The 15,254-nt window shown below is 37.4% G+C and overlaps 2 protein-coding genes across 4 annotated transcripts; one reads left to right on the top strand and one right to left on the bottom strand.

The window, feature by feature from the left end:
- Positions 1-806: 806 nt before the first annotated feature.
- On the top strand, positions 807-5,578 carry LOC308679433 (manganese-dependent ADP-ribose/CDP-alcohol diphosphatase-like). 2 transcript variants are annotated; one of them, XM_081347043.1, is made up of 3 exons: positions 807-1,431; positions 2,192-2,308; positions 4,973-5,578. In XM_081347043.1, exons 1-3 carry the CDS (start codon positions 825-827, stop codon positions 5,284-5,286), a joined length of 1,038 nt encoding a protein of 345 aa, XP_081203169.1. In that variant the 5' UTR covers positions 807-824; the 3' UTR covers positions 5,287-5,578. The 2 variants fall into 2 exon arrangements, with proteins under 2 accessions (XP_081203169.1, XP_081203170.1); XM_081347044.1 differs by lacking the exon at positions 4,973-5,578 and adding an exon at positions 3,180-3,699.
- A 579-nt stretch (positions 5,579-6,157) lies between these two features.
- On the bottom strand, positions 6,158-13,656 carry LOC308679432 (transmembrane protein 220-like). Of its 2 annotated transcripts, none has more exons than XM_081347042.1 (6): positions 12,392-13,656; positions 11,013-11,042; positions 9,594-9,654; positions 8,422-8,545; positions 7,354-7,413; positions 6,158-6,775 (listed from the first exon to the last, which is right to left on the bottom strand). In XM_081347042.1, exons 1-6 carry the CDS (start codon positions 12,410-12,412, stop codon positions 6,643-6,645), a joined length of 429 nt encoding a protein of 142 aa, XP_081203168.1. In that variant the 5' UTR covers positions 12,413-13,656; the 3' UTR covers positions 6,158-6,642. The 2 variants fall into 2 exon arrangements, with proteins under 2 accessions (XP_081203168.1, XP_081203167.1); XM_081347041.1 differs by having other exon boundaries at positions 12,220-12,403.
- Between the last annotated feature and the right edge of the window lie 1,598 nt (positions 13,657-15,254).

The raw sequence follows: 15,254 nt of genomic DNA, 5'->3' as shown, positions 1-15,254 counted from the left end.
TTTGCTATTGCCTTCTTCCCCAATATAGTACTATACATTGCTTTTGGTTTCCAGCCTAACCTAAGGCTTTGATCTTTTCCTCCTAGTACTAATCTAGTTTTTTTAAAAAAATCAACTACAGATAATCTTCAGTTTATGACCATTGATTTAGTGACCATTCAAAATTACAATGACACTGAAAAAAACCAGTTTTGACTGGTCTTCACACTTATGACTATCACAACATCCGTGCGATCATGTGATCAAAATTTGGGCACTTTGCAACTGGCATGTACTTAGAACTGTTGCAGTGTCCCAGGGTCACAGGCTCACCATTTGTGACCTTCCTAGATTCCAACAAGCAAAATCAGTGGGGGAAGTCACATTTATTAATGACTGCATGATTCACTGAAATGACAGCAAAAGTATCGTAAAATCAGGCATGACTCACTAAACTACCTGTAGTTCTGCCACTTATTGGCCATGTAGTAGTAGTGACAGTATTGTGTTCTGAATAGGCATATGTAGACTTCTGCTGAATATGGTTTTCCCAGTCTAAACTACTGGGTTGACAGAATACGAATTGATAAGATTGCTAGCATTATTCTTTTCTTATGAAAATCTATGAGAAAAAGAACTGTAAATGAATGCAGTTTTATTTTGGGTCATTTCAAATATATTCTAGTACCTTCATGAAATACAGTTTACTGAAATGACATCAGGTCCATCAAAAACTGTGAAGTATTCCTATAGACTTGCATGTTGCCTCACCAGATTTACTATCCAAACAATTGATCTGTTCTTTTTTTCCTTCCATTAGTTTTCAGCAAGACCTTTTGGGCAATATGGATGAAGGAACCACAAGAACAACGTCTGAAGCGCTCTTCTCCTTTGGAATTGTAGCAGACATTCAGTATGCTGATATTGAGGATGGCTATGATTTCCTGGGATTTAATAGGAGATATTATAAACATAGCCTATGCTGTCTCCAGAAGGCAATTGAAGATTGGAATCGAACTGAGGTTCAGTTTGTAATACAGCTCGGGGACATTATTGACGGCTTCAATGCCCAACATAAGACATCAGAGAAAGCATTGCAACAAGTTATGAAGGAATTTAAGAAACTCAATGCACCAATCCATCACATATGGGGCAATCATGAATTGTATAATTTCAGCCGGAATTATCTTGTGGAATCTGAACTGAATACCAAGCACTTAGAAGACCAAAGTTTGTTTAATAACTTCATCAAAGAACAAAGCTCCACAGGAAAGCCAGCTACAGAGTTCTATTATGCTTACCAGTTTTCCCCAATGCCTAAATTTCGATTCATTCTTCTTGATGCATATGACTTAAGTATCCTGGGGAGGGAAACATCAACAAAAAAATATAAAGAATCTCTACAGCTGCTACAAGAGAAAAATCCCAATGAAAATCTGAATAGTCCACTAGGTATTATATTCTGATGACCATAATTGTTGCACATTTTGAGTCATGGTCTTGGAAAGAGCTGGTTTTGTGTGGATAAAAAAATGTGCTATTAACGAATATGAAGATATCTCCGTATATTCTGTTTTAGGGGACTGCTCATGTTAAGTCTGTCATACCAAAAATAAAAAAGTTTTATGATAATTTTAATACCAACCATTTGCTATAGGATCATAAATTGGCTTGTTTTCTTGGTGTTCCTTTAAAGTATGTGGCAAGGACATCACCCCATGGAATCCTCATTTCAGAATGGCAACTTTTTCACACAGAAAAGTTCTACAAAATTAAGCTAGGCAATAAAGTGTTAATGAGTTTATGTAATCTCCAAATTAGGAAAGGGAAGATAGAGCTATATTTACTAACTACAAACATCAATATGTTCTGTATAACTGCTGCGGTATTAATATTATGTTTCCAATTATTAAATTATTATTTTTATACAACTTGATTGAAATATCAAGAGACATTGACCTATTTCCTACCTCCAGGAAACCCAATTAAAGCAAACTTTTTAAAATCCTTTTCTTCATTTACTAGGCTTAGTTTGATCCTTTAAAGTCAGGGATACCCACCCTTTTAACACACATTTCTGAAATTGACCATTATTCGTAAAAAGTACATTTCAAACTAAAAAATATAGCTTACGTGTTTGGGGTATTGGTACATGACCGTAATAAAGATTGTTGTTGTTATATAGCTTCCCACCAATTTACTCTTTTTACAGGGCTTGCTGAATGCAATTTTGTACAGTTCAATGGTGGATTCAGTCAAGACCAGCTAGACTGGGTTGATAAAGTTCTTACCTATGCTGATGAGAATCAAGAAAGAGTTGTGATTGCAGGTATGGCTGTATTTTTAATAATTAGTAGTATTGGGGATGGAATGAAATATTTTAATATTTGTGGTTTTACCATTCTGACTAGGGTAAACTCTGCTGGTTTGGAGTGTTTTGCTGCCTGAACTGAATTGTATATGTTTTGAATACTTCGGGGAAGGAAAGGAGGTGGGAAAATCAAGTGGGATACACTTTGCTGGGACATCAGCAACAGTTATAGTTAAAGGGACAAAGAAAACATACTGTAAGAATTAGGGGCAGGCTTGCTATGTTATGTATCACTTCCCACCTCTCCCTGGGACATGCACAGTAGAGAGGAAGTAATAGATATTTATTTATTTAGCAAATTTATTTGCCACTCATCTTGTATCCAACATCTCTGGCTTATAGCATAAAAATAAAAGCAGAAAAAACATTAAAATCAACATTCATAGCACATAACAGATAAAATCATTAACAATTATCTCGTGACAATGTTCTTACCTGCACTTCCTGAATTTTGGGTTGCTGATCTGAAACTGTGACACAGACCTAAACATGTACAGTTAGGGGAAAAAAATTATTTGATTCCCTGATGATTTTGTATGTTTGCCCAGTGACAAAGAAATGATCAGTCTATAATTTTAATGGTAGGTTTATTTTAACAGTGAGAGACAGAATAACAACAACAAAAAATCCAGAAAAATGTATTTCAAAAAAGTTATAAATTGATTTGCATTGTTATGAGTTAAATAAGTATTTGACCCCTTCACAAAACATGACTTAGTACTTGGTGGCAAAACCCTTGTTGGCAATCACAGAGGTCAGATGTTTCTGGTAGTTGGCCACCAGGTTTGCACACATCTCAGGAGGGATTTTGTCCCACTCCTCTTTACAGATCCTCTCCAAGTCATTAAGGTTTCGAGGCTGGCATTTGACAGCTTGAATCTTCAGCTCCCTCCACAGATTTTCTATGGGATTAAGGTATGGAGACTGGTTAGGTCACTCCAGGATCTTAATGTGCTTCTTCTTGAGACCCTCCTTTGTTGCCTTGGCCATGTGTTTTGGGTCATTGTCATACTGGAATACCCATCCACGACCCATTTTCAATGTCCTAGCTGAGGGAAGAAGGTTCTTACCCAAGATTTGATGGTACATGGCCCTGTCCATCATCCCTTTGATGCAGTGAAGTTGTCCTGTCCCCTTAGCAGAAAAACCTCCCCAAAGTATAATGTTTCCACCTCCATGTTTGACAGTGGGGATGGTGTTCTTGGGGTCATAGGCAGCATTCCTCCTCCTCCAAACATGGCAAGTTGATGCCAAAGAGCTTGATTTTGGTCTCATCTGACCACAACACTTTCACCCAGTTCTCCTCTGAATAATTTAGATGTTCATTGGCAAACTAAAGACAGGGCTGTACATGTGCTTTCTTGAGCAGGGGGACCTTACAGGCGCTGCAGGATCTCAGTCCTCCATGGCATAGTGTGTTAACAATTGTTTTCTTGGTACTATAGTCCCAGCTGCCTTGAGATCATTGACAAGATCCTCCCATGTAGTTCTGGCCTGATTCCTCACCGCTCTCATGATCATTGAAACTCCACAAGGTGAGATCTTGCATGGAGCCCCAGACCAAGGGAGTCTGAGAGTTATTTTGTTTCTTCCATTTGCGAATAATCGCACCAACTGTTGTCACCTTCTCACAAAGCTGCTTGGTGATAGTCTTGTAGCCCATTCCAGCCTTGTAAAGGTTTACAATCTTGTCCCTGACATCCTTGGACAGCACTTTGGTCTTGGCCATGGTGGAGTTTGGAATCTGATTGATTGCTTCTGTAGACAGGTGTCTTATACAGGTAGAAAGCTGAGATTAGAGCACTGCCTTTAAGAGAGTGCTCCTAATCTCAGCTGATTACCTTATAGCCAGAAAGCTTACCGATTGATAGGGGATCAAATACTTATTTCACTCATTAAAATGCAAATCAGTTCATAACTTTTTTGAAATGTCACCTATCATTAAAATTATAGACTGATCTTTTTTTTCATGGGCAAACATAAAAAATCAGCAGAGGATCAAATAATTTTTCCCCTCATTGTAATTTGAGGTTTGTTTTGAGTTAAAACAATAATTTTTCACTTCCATCCATATTACTAGTTCTGAGAAATTCTTTATTGAACCTAATTTATAATGTACTAAGACACGTAATAAAAGACTGTGACCCAAGAGAGAATGATTGCATCTTGCAATCTAAGCTTTCCCCAATGGGGGGGCAGGGGGGTGTGAGTTGGAAAAAGGACCTAATTACTTCTATTTTTCCAATTCTGCTTCTTCTGAGCATTGTAATGATTAGAAATTTAAATTGATATTTATAATGTAAATAGTAAAAATATGCCTATTCCTGCATTTACTTGACTATCAGATTTTTAAAGAAGAGTTCTGAATATTCTCAGGGCAAGTGTTTCACTCTTGGGATTTCAATACACCTACACTGAATTCTGTTCCTCTTCTAGAATTCTATAAGCTTTTGAGTATTATTCCCATATTACAAATTAGAAGGCAGTGTAAGATTTGACGACTTTCAAGTTTACATAAGGCTATCCAGTTTTAGTCAGGTGTTGTGGAAGGTTACTTGTAGATTTTCATGTGCAGACAAAATGATGGTATTTATTTTGAGTGTATCTCTTCTTGTGTTGCAGGACACATACCCATCAACCCGTACTGTACAAGCAGTATTTGCCTTGCTTGGAATTATAAAGCTGCCCTTGCTGTCATTTATTCACATCACTCAGTAGTATGTTTTCTTGCAGGCCATCTTCATTATGGTGGTTACTGTTTAGATTCTCACGGAGTCCATCACCTGACCCTTGAAGGGATTATAGAAACTCCTCCAGAAAGCAATGCTTTTGGAACTATATATGTTTATAATGACAGACTGGTGTTAAAGGGAAATGGAAGAGTTCCAGATAGGGAGATGCATTACAAAGATCATCCACCCAATCCTTTATTTTAAATACAATTGTGTTGGTGTGAGTTAGAAACTGTTATTGTTCCAACTGTTTTTAATTAAAACACAATTTTAATTTTCAGTAGTAAATGGTGAATAAAGCTATGAAAGACATTGTGTATTTTCTTTAAACAACAACAGGTCCTGGCAAATTGAATTTATCTTATAGTATGTTGTATATGATTCCTCTTTGGAGAATTACACTTTCAACTTTAAGTCTGACATGGATATTGAATGGAAGCTCTACTTGCTGAGATGAAGACTGAAAAAATAATACATTGGATTGACATCTGTAATCTTGGAATAAAATAACATTGTTTAAAACACCCCCTACCATTATGCTTTTCTCTTTTGAACCCTTTGAAATGATACCACCACTTTCACTTAAGAATAAGTTCCTGACAGAGTTCTAGTCATAGTTTTTCCTCTGGACAGAATTCAATATTCAAACAATATTGAAGTATGAATATCAGAAATATTTTTCTTGCCAATGGAATGAGACAATATCAAACTTGCTATATACTCTGTTCAATTAAAAATGAGTTATAGAATTATATACATCCAATTAGATGCAAGGATTTTTTAACCAAAACACAACTCTAATACTGTAATGGAAGTTCTTGCTATCCTACATCAATATTAGGATCACTATATCTGGGCTGCAAAAAGCTAGAGTACTGGACAGCAGAAAACAGTTTTTCTAGCTCTATTGCAATCTCAGAGTTATCCAAATATGTGTAGTCCAGATATTGTAGCCCTCTATAAAACACTTAAACAGCTTTAAAACAGCATCTGTGAAGAATAATTTACAGAGAAATGACCCTAGCACTACACTGAATGCTTCTTCAAATTTTAATTTATAGCTTATTACATGGAATATAACATTGTTATAGAATAAGAATTGTATGTTAATTATCTGAATAGTGCAGATGTATGTACAGAAGCATGGATGGAATTTCGGAGATACATCCTTATCAAATTAATATATTTATTTACATTTCATAAATATATACAACATATACAACACTTCTTCCACTGATGTTGTCTGGCTTCAGCCTATGCTTCAGCATGAAGCTCAAACTATAGGCATCTCCCACAGAGATACTGATTTATTCAGTCCAACCTCTTGCATGTGTCGAGCACACAATAAAATGGAAATGATGAACCAACTAGCTTTAATGCAGTTGAAAACAAAAGGTCATAATCAACAGAATTCAGTTTTCAGTTATGTTGCAATTTTCAGTCTTCAGGAGCACTGGTCTTCATGGGAAATAATTAGCCTTATTTGTGGTTCCTGTTCCATTTGGCATCAGTAAAAAAGCAACCTCTGAAGTCATGGAATTCTTGATGCTTTCCATTATTTTAAATTACAGTTTTACAGTGAGATGGCCATGATGCTCGCATTTCTGTATTCACATAGATGTATAACCACATTACAAAAGGAAAAAGGCAGAGGAAAATTGCAATGATCAAGTGAAATCCACCCAGAGAATTTCTGGAAAGAAACAGGCAGAGATTTTGCTGAAATCTAATCCAATTCAACACAATTAACAGGAACTCAGAAACATGAATTATTCTTGGTTTTGTAAAAGTACATTAATGATTTCTGGAACCAATAAAGAAGTTATACAAATAGTCCTCACTTGGGACTGGTAACTCTACCACTAAACTGGGGTTTTAAACATGTTCTTAATTATTGTGTTAAATTTTAAATTTGGGCATTATATTTAATTGTATTTTAACTTTTATATTCTGTTTTTTATATTTATTGCCCTGTACACCGCCCTGAGTCCTTCGGGAGAAGGGCGGTATAAAAATATAATAAATAAATAAATAAAATAAATAAATAAACTAGAACTCCAGCTTCCCCGCTCAACTACTTGAGTAAAATTGGTTCTCTGCTAAATATATATGCCAAATAATTTGCTTCGCTGTTTAAAAGAACTTAATCTCCAACTATAACAAGATTGCAAAAGTCAGACATCCTTGGCACAGGAGTATAATATATTTGTCAGGGTAAGAACAAGTTTTCTATGTATTACTAAGCTGGAACTGGCAGGTTAAAAGACTCACTTGGCTGAATTACGACAAAGGCTCATCCAGGCAGTAACAATCACCAGACCAAATAACTCCCTGTTTTTAATCAAAGACAACTATGTAAGTTACACAAAATTGATCCCACAAAATAAACTATATGCAAAGAAAGTCTTTGCTTATAGTTACAATAGCATTAATTCTGTTAGTACTGAACAAGCACATACTTACTGAAAACATACTGGCAGTTTAGGAAATAAAAAAAAAATACGTGAAGAAAATTTATTTGCCATATTTTAATTAGTTGGGAGTATTAACACAATCCCATCAATCTCAGAGTTTGATTAGGGAATGCAAGTTACAGTACTTCCATTTTAGGCAAGAGATATAAACATTTTACTTGTCTTGGGCACTATCCAATTAATGCCATACATTCTTACATTAAAACATATACATCAATTGTAATAAGATTGGTTGTAGTCTGGCTACCTTCAACATCTTCAGGTTAAAATATCTCATTCTATTTAAACATACAAAGCTAGATTAAATAGTGACTACAGAAGAACCCAAAAAATATATGTGGGCACTATTAAAAAAATCAGCCTATCCCAATACTTTGTATCAGGTGTTAGTAATCTCAGATTGCAAGATAAAATCTTCTAGGATTTCTTTCTATTGATTTTCTTGGCACATCAACATATATTGTGTGTCAGGAATTTGTTCTAGGGACTTCAAAGCTTTAAATCATTTTAATCCCTTAGATCTAGGGTAGCTTGAGGATCTCACAAGTGTTAAGGATGAGAACTATGATAATCATGAAAATACAGTAATAGTAATAGCACTTAGACTTATATACCACTCCATAGTGCTTTACAGCCCTCTCTAAGCACTTTACAGAGTCAGCATATTGCCCCCAACAGTCTGGCTCCTCATTTTACTGACCTCAGAAGGGTGGAAGGCTAAGTCAACCTTGAGCTGGTGAGAATCAAACAGCCGAACTGCTGGCAGCCAGCTGGCAATCAGCAAAAGTAACCTGCAGTACTGCATTCTAACTACTGCACCATCATGGCTTAATAATAGTGAATTAATGCAGAAAAGATTACTGACCTGCCTTCTTCCTCATGCAAGATGTTATTTTGAGCAGTAGTAACTAAGGAATATCCCAACACAGCAGAACCCACAACACAAGCAGCTGAATGTAGCTCTGATATACTCCTCCACACAAAGTTATCTGGAAAATGTGAATCATTTGTACAAATCACAATGGAATTTGCACACTGAATTCATTTTTCTTGGTTAATCTCTTCAAGAGCCTTCAAACAATAATTGTAGAGAGAAAACTCTTTAGATTTGGGATTTATGGCATATAATCAAGTCGAACAAGAAGAGGCACTTTTCATGCAGGTTGAAATATCTAAAAAAGCTGTATTTCAAAATTTAAAAACATAGGAGATACTGAAGAGAGAGAGAAAGCAGCTAACAGGCCAAGTTAGATACAGATAACACATAAGGAAATGAACATATAGTATGAAATCTCAAGGAAACTAGTCAGTATTAGTACTATTCCTTCATTCCAAAAGGAGTAAGAAGAGCAGAAGAGAATATCAGAAACGATAGATTTCAATTGACTCTGAATACTACTAACAAAAATATATGCAATCATATGTATACAATACAACAAACTACCTTAATAGAGAAGCAAATAACATATGGGTTTATACATTATACAGCTCAAGTTAAATGTGAAAGAAATAGAATGCTAGGCATATCTAAGAATTCTTAAAATGTCACATTCATGTGCTGCCTTTTCAACCAAAGAATTGACATATTCTCACTTCTGCTTTTATTCTCACAATAATCCCATGTCCCAATCCTAAATCGGTTAAGATGAAAACCTGTGGTGATTTAACACCTAAGCTTCCCCTCTCTGTGTCCAACTACAGTTTCCAATATCACAATTGTGAGGAACTTTTTTTGAGAAAAGAAATTGGGTTAAAAATAATTATAACTATCAACCATATTCCAAAAAGCATTTACCAAAAAATGGAAGAGTGTACTACCTTTACACAACTGTATGATTTCAATGTTCAGTATATTGACTAGTAGTTTTTTTACAATCATATATAAATTCATGGTTTAATAATGTAGCAAAGAATGTTCAGTTTCTGGATGGGGCACTAAAACTTGTTTCTAAATTATCAAAAAAACATAGAAGAGGTGAGTAGCCAGAATCTATCAGTAATTGGAAGAATGATCTATTTTGCCCAATAATACTATACCTGTGATTGGTGGATTAAGGCTGACTATCAGTGCAAGGCATGCTGGCACAGAGTATACAACCTAAAAGTGAGATGTATTAATATATATTTTGTAAATAAATGAAGATAGAAAAAAGGAAAATGGAAGTATTCAATTCCAATGACTAGATAAATAAACGAGTCCCAAGACTGAATCCCCGGGAGAAACAGGAAAGCTGTAAGCTGTGTTGCTTATTGTCTAAGGCAGGGGTCAGCAACCTGAAACAGTGAGAGCCGTTCGGAACTGGTTCCCACACAAAAGGAAAAATTGGGAGCCGCAAAAAATGTGTGTGCATGCGTGTACATGCGCACATGCGCAGAACAGGGTCTGACTGAAGAGTGGAGCCAAGGCGAGATATGCACCTACCCTGCATATTTGAATTGATTGGTTGAACTTTTTTAGTCCCCCCTTTTTTTTTGACTACACGTAGCAGAAGACTGGGAGCCGCAGGAGATGGCTGAAAGAGCCGCATGCGGCTCCAGAGCCGCGGGTTGCAGACCTGTGGTCTAAGGTAAAAGCCCTTAGAAGGGCAAAAAAAGCTTGCTTGTGCAGAGGCTTTTTGAACCACGGACATTTCACAAAAGGAAAAGAATTGTCAAAGAAGCCACCCACCATCAAAGCAAACAGACCTGTCAAACTGAATGTGATGATTGCTGGTGAAATTATTCTTTCTTATGAATGTTTTGTCTGCTTGGGGAAACAATCAGTCTATGTGGGGAAGTAAGCTGCACACAGGAGAACACCTAAACTGTAATTTAGGTGTTACCTTCAGTTTTTTTTATTAGTAATTCAAGTTCACTTTGTAGTATTTGCACTATTAGAAGCAGATACAGAATGCCAGCTGTGAACTCTCAAGGAAGCTCAAAATTAGGCTACTATACAAAGGGTTAGCTTTGAAAACTGTTCAGCAATGGCAGTAAAAGTGCAGTTACAGTTCTTATGTGCAAAGCCACAATAGGACATTTTGCTCATTTGTGTATAGCAGCCTTTGTTAGTAAATAAAATATATTTACTTACTAGTGGCATGCACTTAATTTGAAACTTCAGTACAGTAACTGAAAAATCAACTTCTGCAATTTAAGTTCCTCTCACCAGATGCCATCATTAATTGCTTTTAGGTCCAGTTTTTGTATTTATTCTATATGCAGCAGGTGGCAGTATATAATCAGTCATGGCTGATCTCAAGGAAAACTCCCTCTGGTCTGATAAGCACCTTAATAAAGGCGGGATAAAAATGTACCACCCCAGTAAAATGTTAGGACATAATGTTAGCATAGCAAGGGACAAAAACTTACATATGTGTTTGTGTGTCTGTGTGTGTATGTATGTATGTCAAGTGTTTTTTTGATGCCCCCTGTTGGCCCAAATATGGGGAGAATACATACACACCACATACTCACTATCCAGAGTCCAGGATCGGGGTCATTGATCTGTAACAAAGAAAGCAAAACTCATTGCTATAGGCTCTGATATAGAATAGCACATAAAATTAAAATCCTTCATGATGAACCATAAGTCACTGTCAGCTTGCTCAATATGCGGAAGACTTACTAGAGATCTTTTCTCATTGATAAAGATCATGAGCAAATGTTAATTTTTGAAAACTACATAAAGAATAGAAAGAAATTGCAAACATCTAAGAGTGGGCTCCTCTTCTGATGTGCAGTTAAATTGTGTGCACCCTATGACAAACTTAACTGATGCCAACTCAACTGTAGCTCTATCCCAGTCTGTAGTATTCATTTTAAAAAGCAACATCAAATCACCTTCAAGTTGTGCTTGAAACCTAGTGACCACGACCTTTCCACATAGTTTCTTAAGCAAGAATACACACCAAATACTGTACATGCTTTTTCACTTGCCAAATTGTGGATAGGGATAAAATAGCAGAACGGTGGCAAAAGAGGCTTATTCCACACTAGACAGAAAAGAGCTCCCCCATCCTCCATTAATATGTCCATTGGCCACTTGATACATCACTAAGGTAATGAGTGAGAAGCATAACAGCTTTTACACATCTTAAGGGTTGGATTAAAGAGGAATTTTTTGCTTTGAGGCCATTCCAGCCTTGCTCTTGGACCAGAAAGGAAATGAAGCCGATTCTGAAAGAAAAAGAAAAAAGGCAGAACAATGGTATTGTCAGCTGGATAAATGGGGGGAGACCCTTACCTGAACAGGTAAGGTCACGGGAAAGTCCAAGGTTGCAGAATAGACCGGCACATCGAAAAATACCTCAGAACAAGACCTTGGCAAACCACTTTCCTATTGAAGCTAAGAGAACTACAGGGACGCGCGATGCTTCCAAGAGAGACCAGGAGTAGGAAGTCTTGACTCTTTACGCTTTTAAAGTTGCTTCTCTTGCGAAGCCTTCTCTGGAGTTTTCACTCCCGTCTCTTCCTACCGCTCTAGTTGGGAGTCGGTAGAGGATCGGGGGGGGGGGAGGAGGGTTTCTTTTCTGGCGACGCCATTACTCGAGTCTTTCCCCAACTCGGGACCTTTCCAGGTTCAGCCCTTCGGCTACTAGAGTTCTGACCTGCGCTACTCCGGAGATTATCCTGCCCACTCTTTGTCCCTCTCAACACAAATACTCAGCCAGCCCAACCAGACCTGAACGGCTCCAGCCAGCGCGAAGAAGACGGCCATGATCAAGTTGCTGAGCCTCCATAGCCGGCTGGCGCCCGAGACAGGAGGCGAACTAAAACAGTTAGCCTCCATTGCCCGGAATTACGGCTTGCCTTTCCCAGCCCAGCCCGCTGAGTATACGCGGCCTAGGCGTCACCTTCTTTCGAAGCCCACCCATTTTTCCCACGCCGACGAGCTGCCAGGAGGACGTCCCACCAAAGGAACCGGGAACCCGCCTCTTGCCTTCTTTTCAGCGGGCTCGCGAGATGTGGGGCAAGTAAAGCATATCGTACGGGAGCCGGAACAACCTGTTACTGATACGCAGCCAATTTGGAGATGCGACTTTGAATCTTCTGTTTGTAAATAAACAGGCCTTGATCGCTGATGGAAGGAAGCCAGGTCTCTAGTTTCGAAGCTGACTTGACTGCTTCTTCCTTTTCAAGTGGGCGCGACCTCGACTTTCGTTGTCAAGATTGAAGGATATCTACCAACGGTTTCTTTTTCTTTTTTTTAAAAAAAGCACCAAATGAACTGCCAATAAAATCGTAAGGAAGGACTATGAGGAAACATTGAACATTATGACTGAAACATCTCTTTGATTTATTGTATAAGTGTTATTTATATTGCAATGAATTATTTATTGTCATTTAAGATTTCTGCAGTTCTGGCTTCAGTGGATTGTTGGTAATGTGGGTAACGTGAATTTTGGTACAAACGTTTAAGTAAAGATCTTCCTCTATTCTAAATTCATTTTTAAAGTCTTGCCCTCTGAGTTTTTCACTAAATTTAAAAAATGTACATACTGTTTTCTCCAGTGTAGCATCTCCCAATATGTTGTTAGGTAGGAATTCAAAATCTAATGAATGGTTGAAGATAATTGATAAAATTCACATATTTGTTACATTTATTTAAGCAATCCCTCCCTTTTTGAGAGAGATGGGCAGTTCAGAAATGCAAAATAAAAAATGGATTTAAATCTATTCCTGCACGCATCAGATGCTTAATAATGAACCCATAAACTTGATTTTAATTATGCATTTAGTGGTAAGATAATGTTTTGCACCAAGGGCCCCAAACTGAGTTGCCAGTTAGAAATTTATGCTGTGGAGTATGGACAAACTAACAAGATGCTAGTTGTATCTTTTCAGAGACAGTATAATACACCATCTTATTTCCTAGGCCTATCCGTCTATTGTGCTGGTGACAACCTTCAGGAAACTAACCTGGGCTATGAGTTATGTCAGAAATTCAGCCATACTGTACATGTCTCATCAGAGAAGCCAGAGGAAGAGTGTCTTGCTCACAAACAATATGGTGAGAGGTAACTTATAGAAACCTATACCAGACCTGTCATTGCCCGGTCAATCATCACCAGGTCAACAAGGACCAGGGAAGTGTTTGGATGTTGGCTGAACAACCAGGAACAACTACTGGAGGACTATTGGAAGAAAAGTTGCTTATCTGCCACAAATACCAAAGAGAATAAACTGGCCTGCAAGAAAGATGAAATGTAGATAGAAAAGAGCTATGGCAAGGCAAAGTATTATACAGCTGATTAAAAAAAAAACCCAGGCAAAGCAGATATCAATAAGGCCTGGCAATGGCTAAGAGCAGGCAAGTTGGAGAAAGATAGTGGGGTTAATTCTGGCTGTACAAGACCAAGCCTTAAGAACAAATGCATAGAAAGTCAGAATTAAAAGGACAGCAAGCAACAGCAAATGCAAGCAAATTCTGTCCCTGCAAAGAAGCTGAAAAAGCAGTGGAGCACCTAGTTATCTGCCACAAGAAAAATGCAAAGACTGACTGTAAGCCATGGCATGACAAAGTAGCATCAATAATGCATTGGAATACTTGCAACAAATACCATTTGCCTGCAAACAATAACTGGTGGGGCCACAGCATAGACAAAATAGAAAATGAAGAAGCTAAAGTAGTTTTGGACTTTGTAGAATTTAAACAAACAAGCATCTGCCACACAACACCCCAGACTTAATGCTTGTTGACAAAACAGTCTCGATAGCAGACGTTGCAGTACCTAAAGATAGCAGAACAGAAGACAAAGAACTGGAGAAAACCACAAAATACAAAGACCTGCAAATAGAATTGGCAAAAGAAAGCAGATAGTACCCCTTGAATGTAATTCCAAAGCATCAGCAGCACAACCTGAATGTTGTCAGAATCTCCATCTGTCAATTGCAAAAGGCAGTTTTACTTGAAATAGCTTACATTTTACAATATCTTTAACCTTGTCAAATAACATCTGCCTATCCTAGATCCTTGGAAAGTACTTAAAGATGCCAAATCCAGCCTAAAATCTGGACTCTTGTGACCAACCATGATAATAATAATAATAATAATAATAATAATAATAATAATAATAATAATAATAATAATAAATAATAATAATAATAATAATAATAATAATAATAATAATAATAATAATAATAATAATAATAATAATAATAATAATAATAATCTCCAGTTATATAGATATAGGTGTATTAGATCTGGTTTTATCTCATAGCAGTTGCAACATGCTCTGATAGTAGAGATCATTAACATCAGTCTATTGTCATAGATAGATCCCTCTCTGATTGTATTCTAGCTTACTGATGTCACCGTTCCCGCACAGGGAGATAGGGCCTGTTTGACTGGCCCACCTGTACCCCAGGTGACTGATGGACCTTATGTGGTTCCTCCTGGCTTTCCTTGAAAATCTAGTGGCAATTCGGCTGAGGGCACAATCACTACTGGAATGGGCAGATGGTCTCTCCCTGTGCACCAATCCCAGGCACACATTGGTTTATTGAGTCTGTGAGATGAAGCATCAGAAGGAATGCTTGGAGTGCCCTTGGAATAATCACTGAGTTCAATCAAACATGAAAAAGAGCCCCACATGACATTTAGTTACCTATCCAGTCCCCACTGAATAGGCATGGGCCACAGTATCACCTGCAAGACTACCATGAGGAATGCTACTATTATTTGATAGATAAAATTGATTGGATCTGCTATAAGTT

The sequence above is a fragment of the Vipera berus genome, assembly GCF_964194415.1.
Source record: "Vipera berus genome assembly, contig: HAP1_SCAFFOLD_556, whole genome shotgun sequence".
Lineage (NCBI taxonomy): Eukaryota > Metazoa > Chordata > Lepidosauria > Squamata > Viperidae > Vipera > Vipera berus.
The sequence above is the reverse complement of the archived record's forward strand: the minus strand, read 5'-3'. Positions and strand labels throughout refer to the sequence as shown.

Coding starts and splice junctions, on each gene's coding strand:
- LOC308679433 (XM_081347043.1), top strand. CDS start 825: ATGGATGAAGGAACCACAAGAACAACGTCTGAAGCGCTCTTCTCCTTT. Junction 1,432..2,191: donor AAATCTGAATAGTCCACTAG/GTATTATATTCT, acceptor CTCTTTTTACAG/GGCTTGCTGAATGCAATTTT. Junction 2,309..4,972: donor AGAAAGAGTTGTGATTGCAG/GTATGGCTGTAT, acceptor CTTGTGTTGCAG/GACACATACCCATCAACCCG.
- LOC308679432 (XM_081347041.1), bottom strand. CDS start 12,327: ATGGAGGCTAACTGTTTTAGTTCGCCTCCTGTCTCGGGCGCCAGCCGG. Junction 9,655..11,012: donor CCGATCCTGGACTCTGGATA/GTGAGTATGTGG, acceptor TCTCACTTTTAG/GTTGTATACTCTGTGCCAGC. Junction 6,776..7,353: donor CTTTGTCGTAATTCAGCCAA/GTGAGTCTTTTA, acceptor GTTTCTTTCCAG/AAATTCTCTGGGTGGATTTC.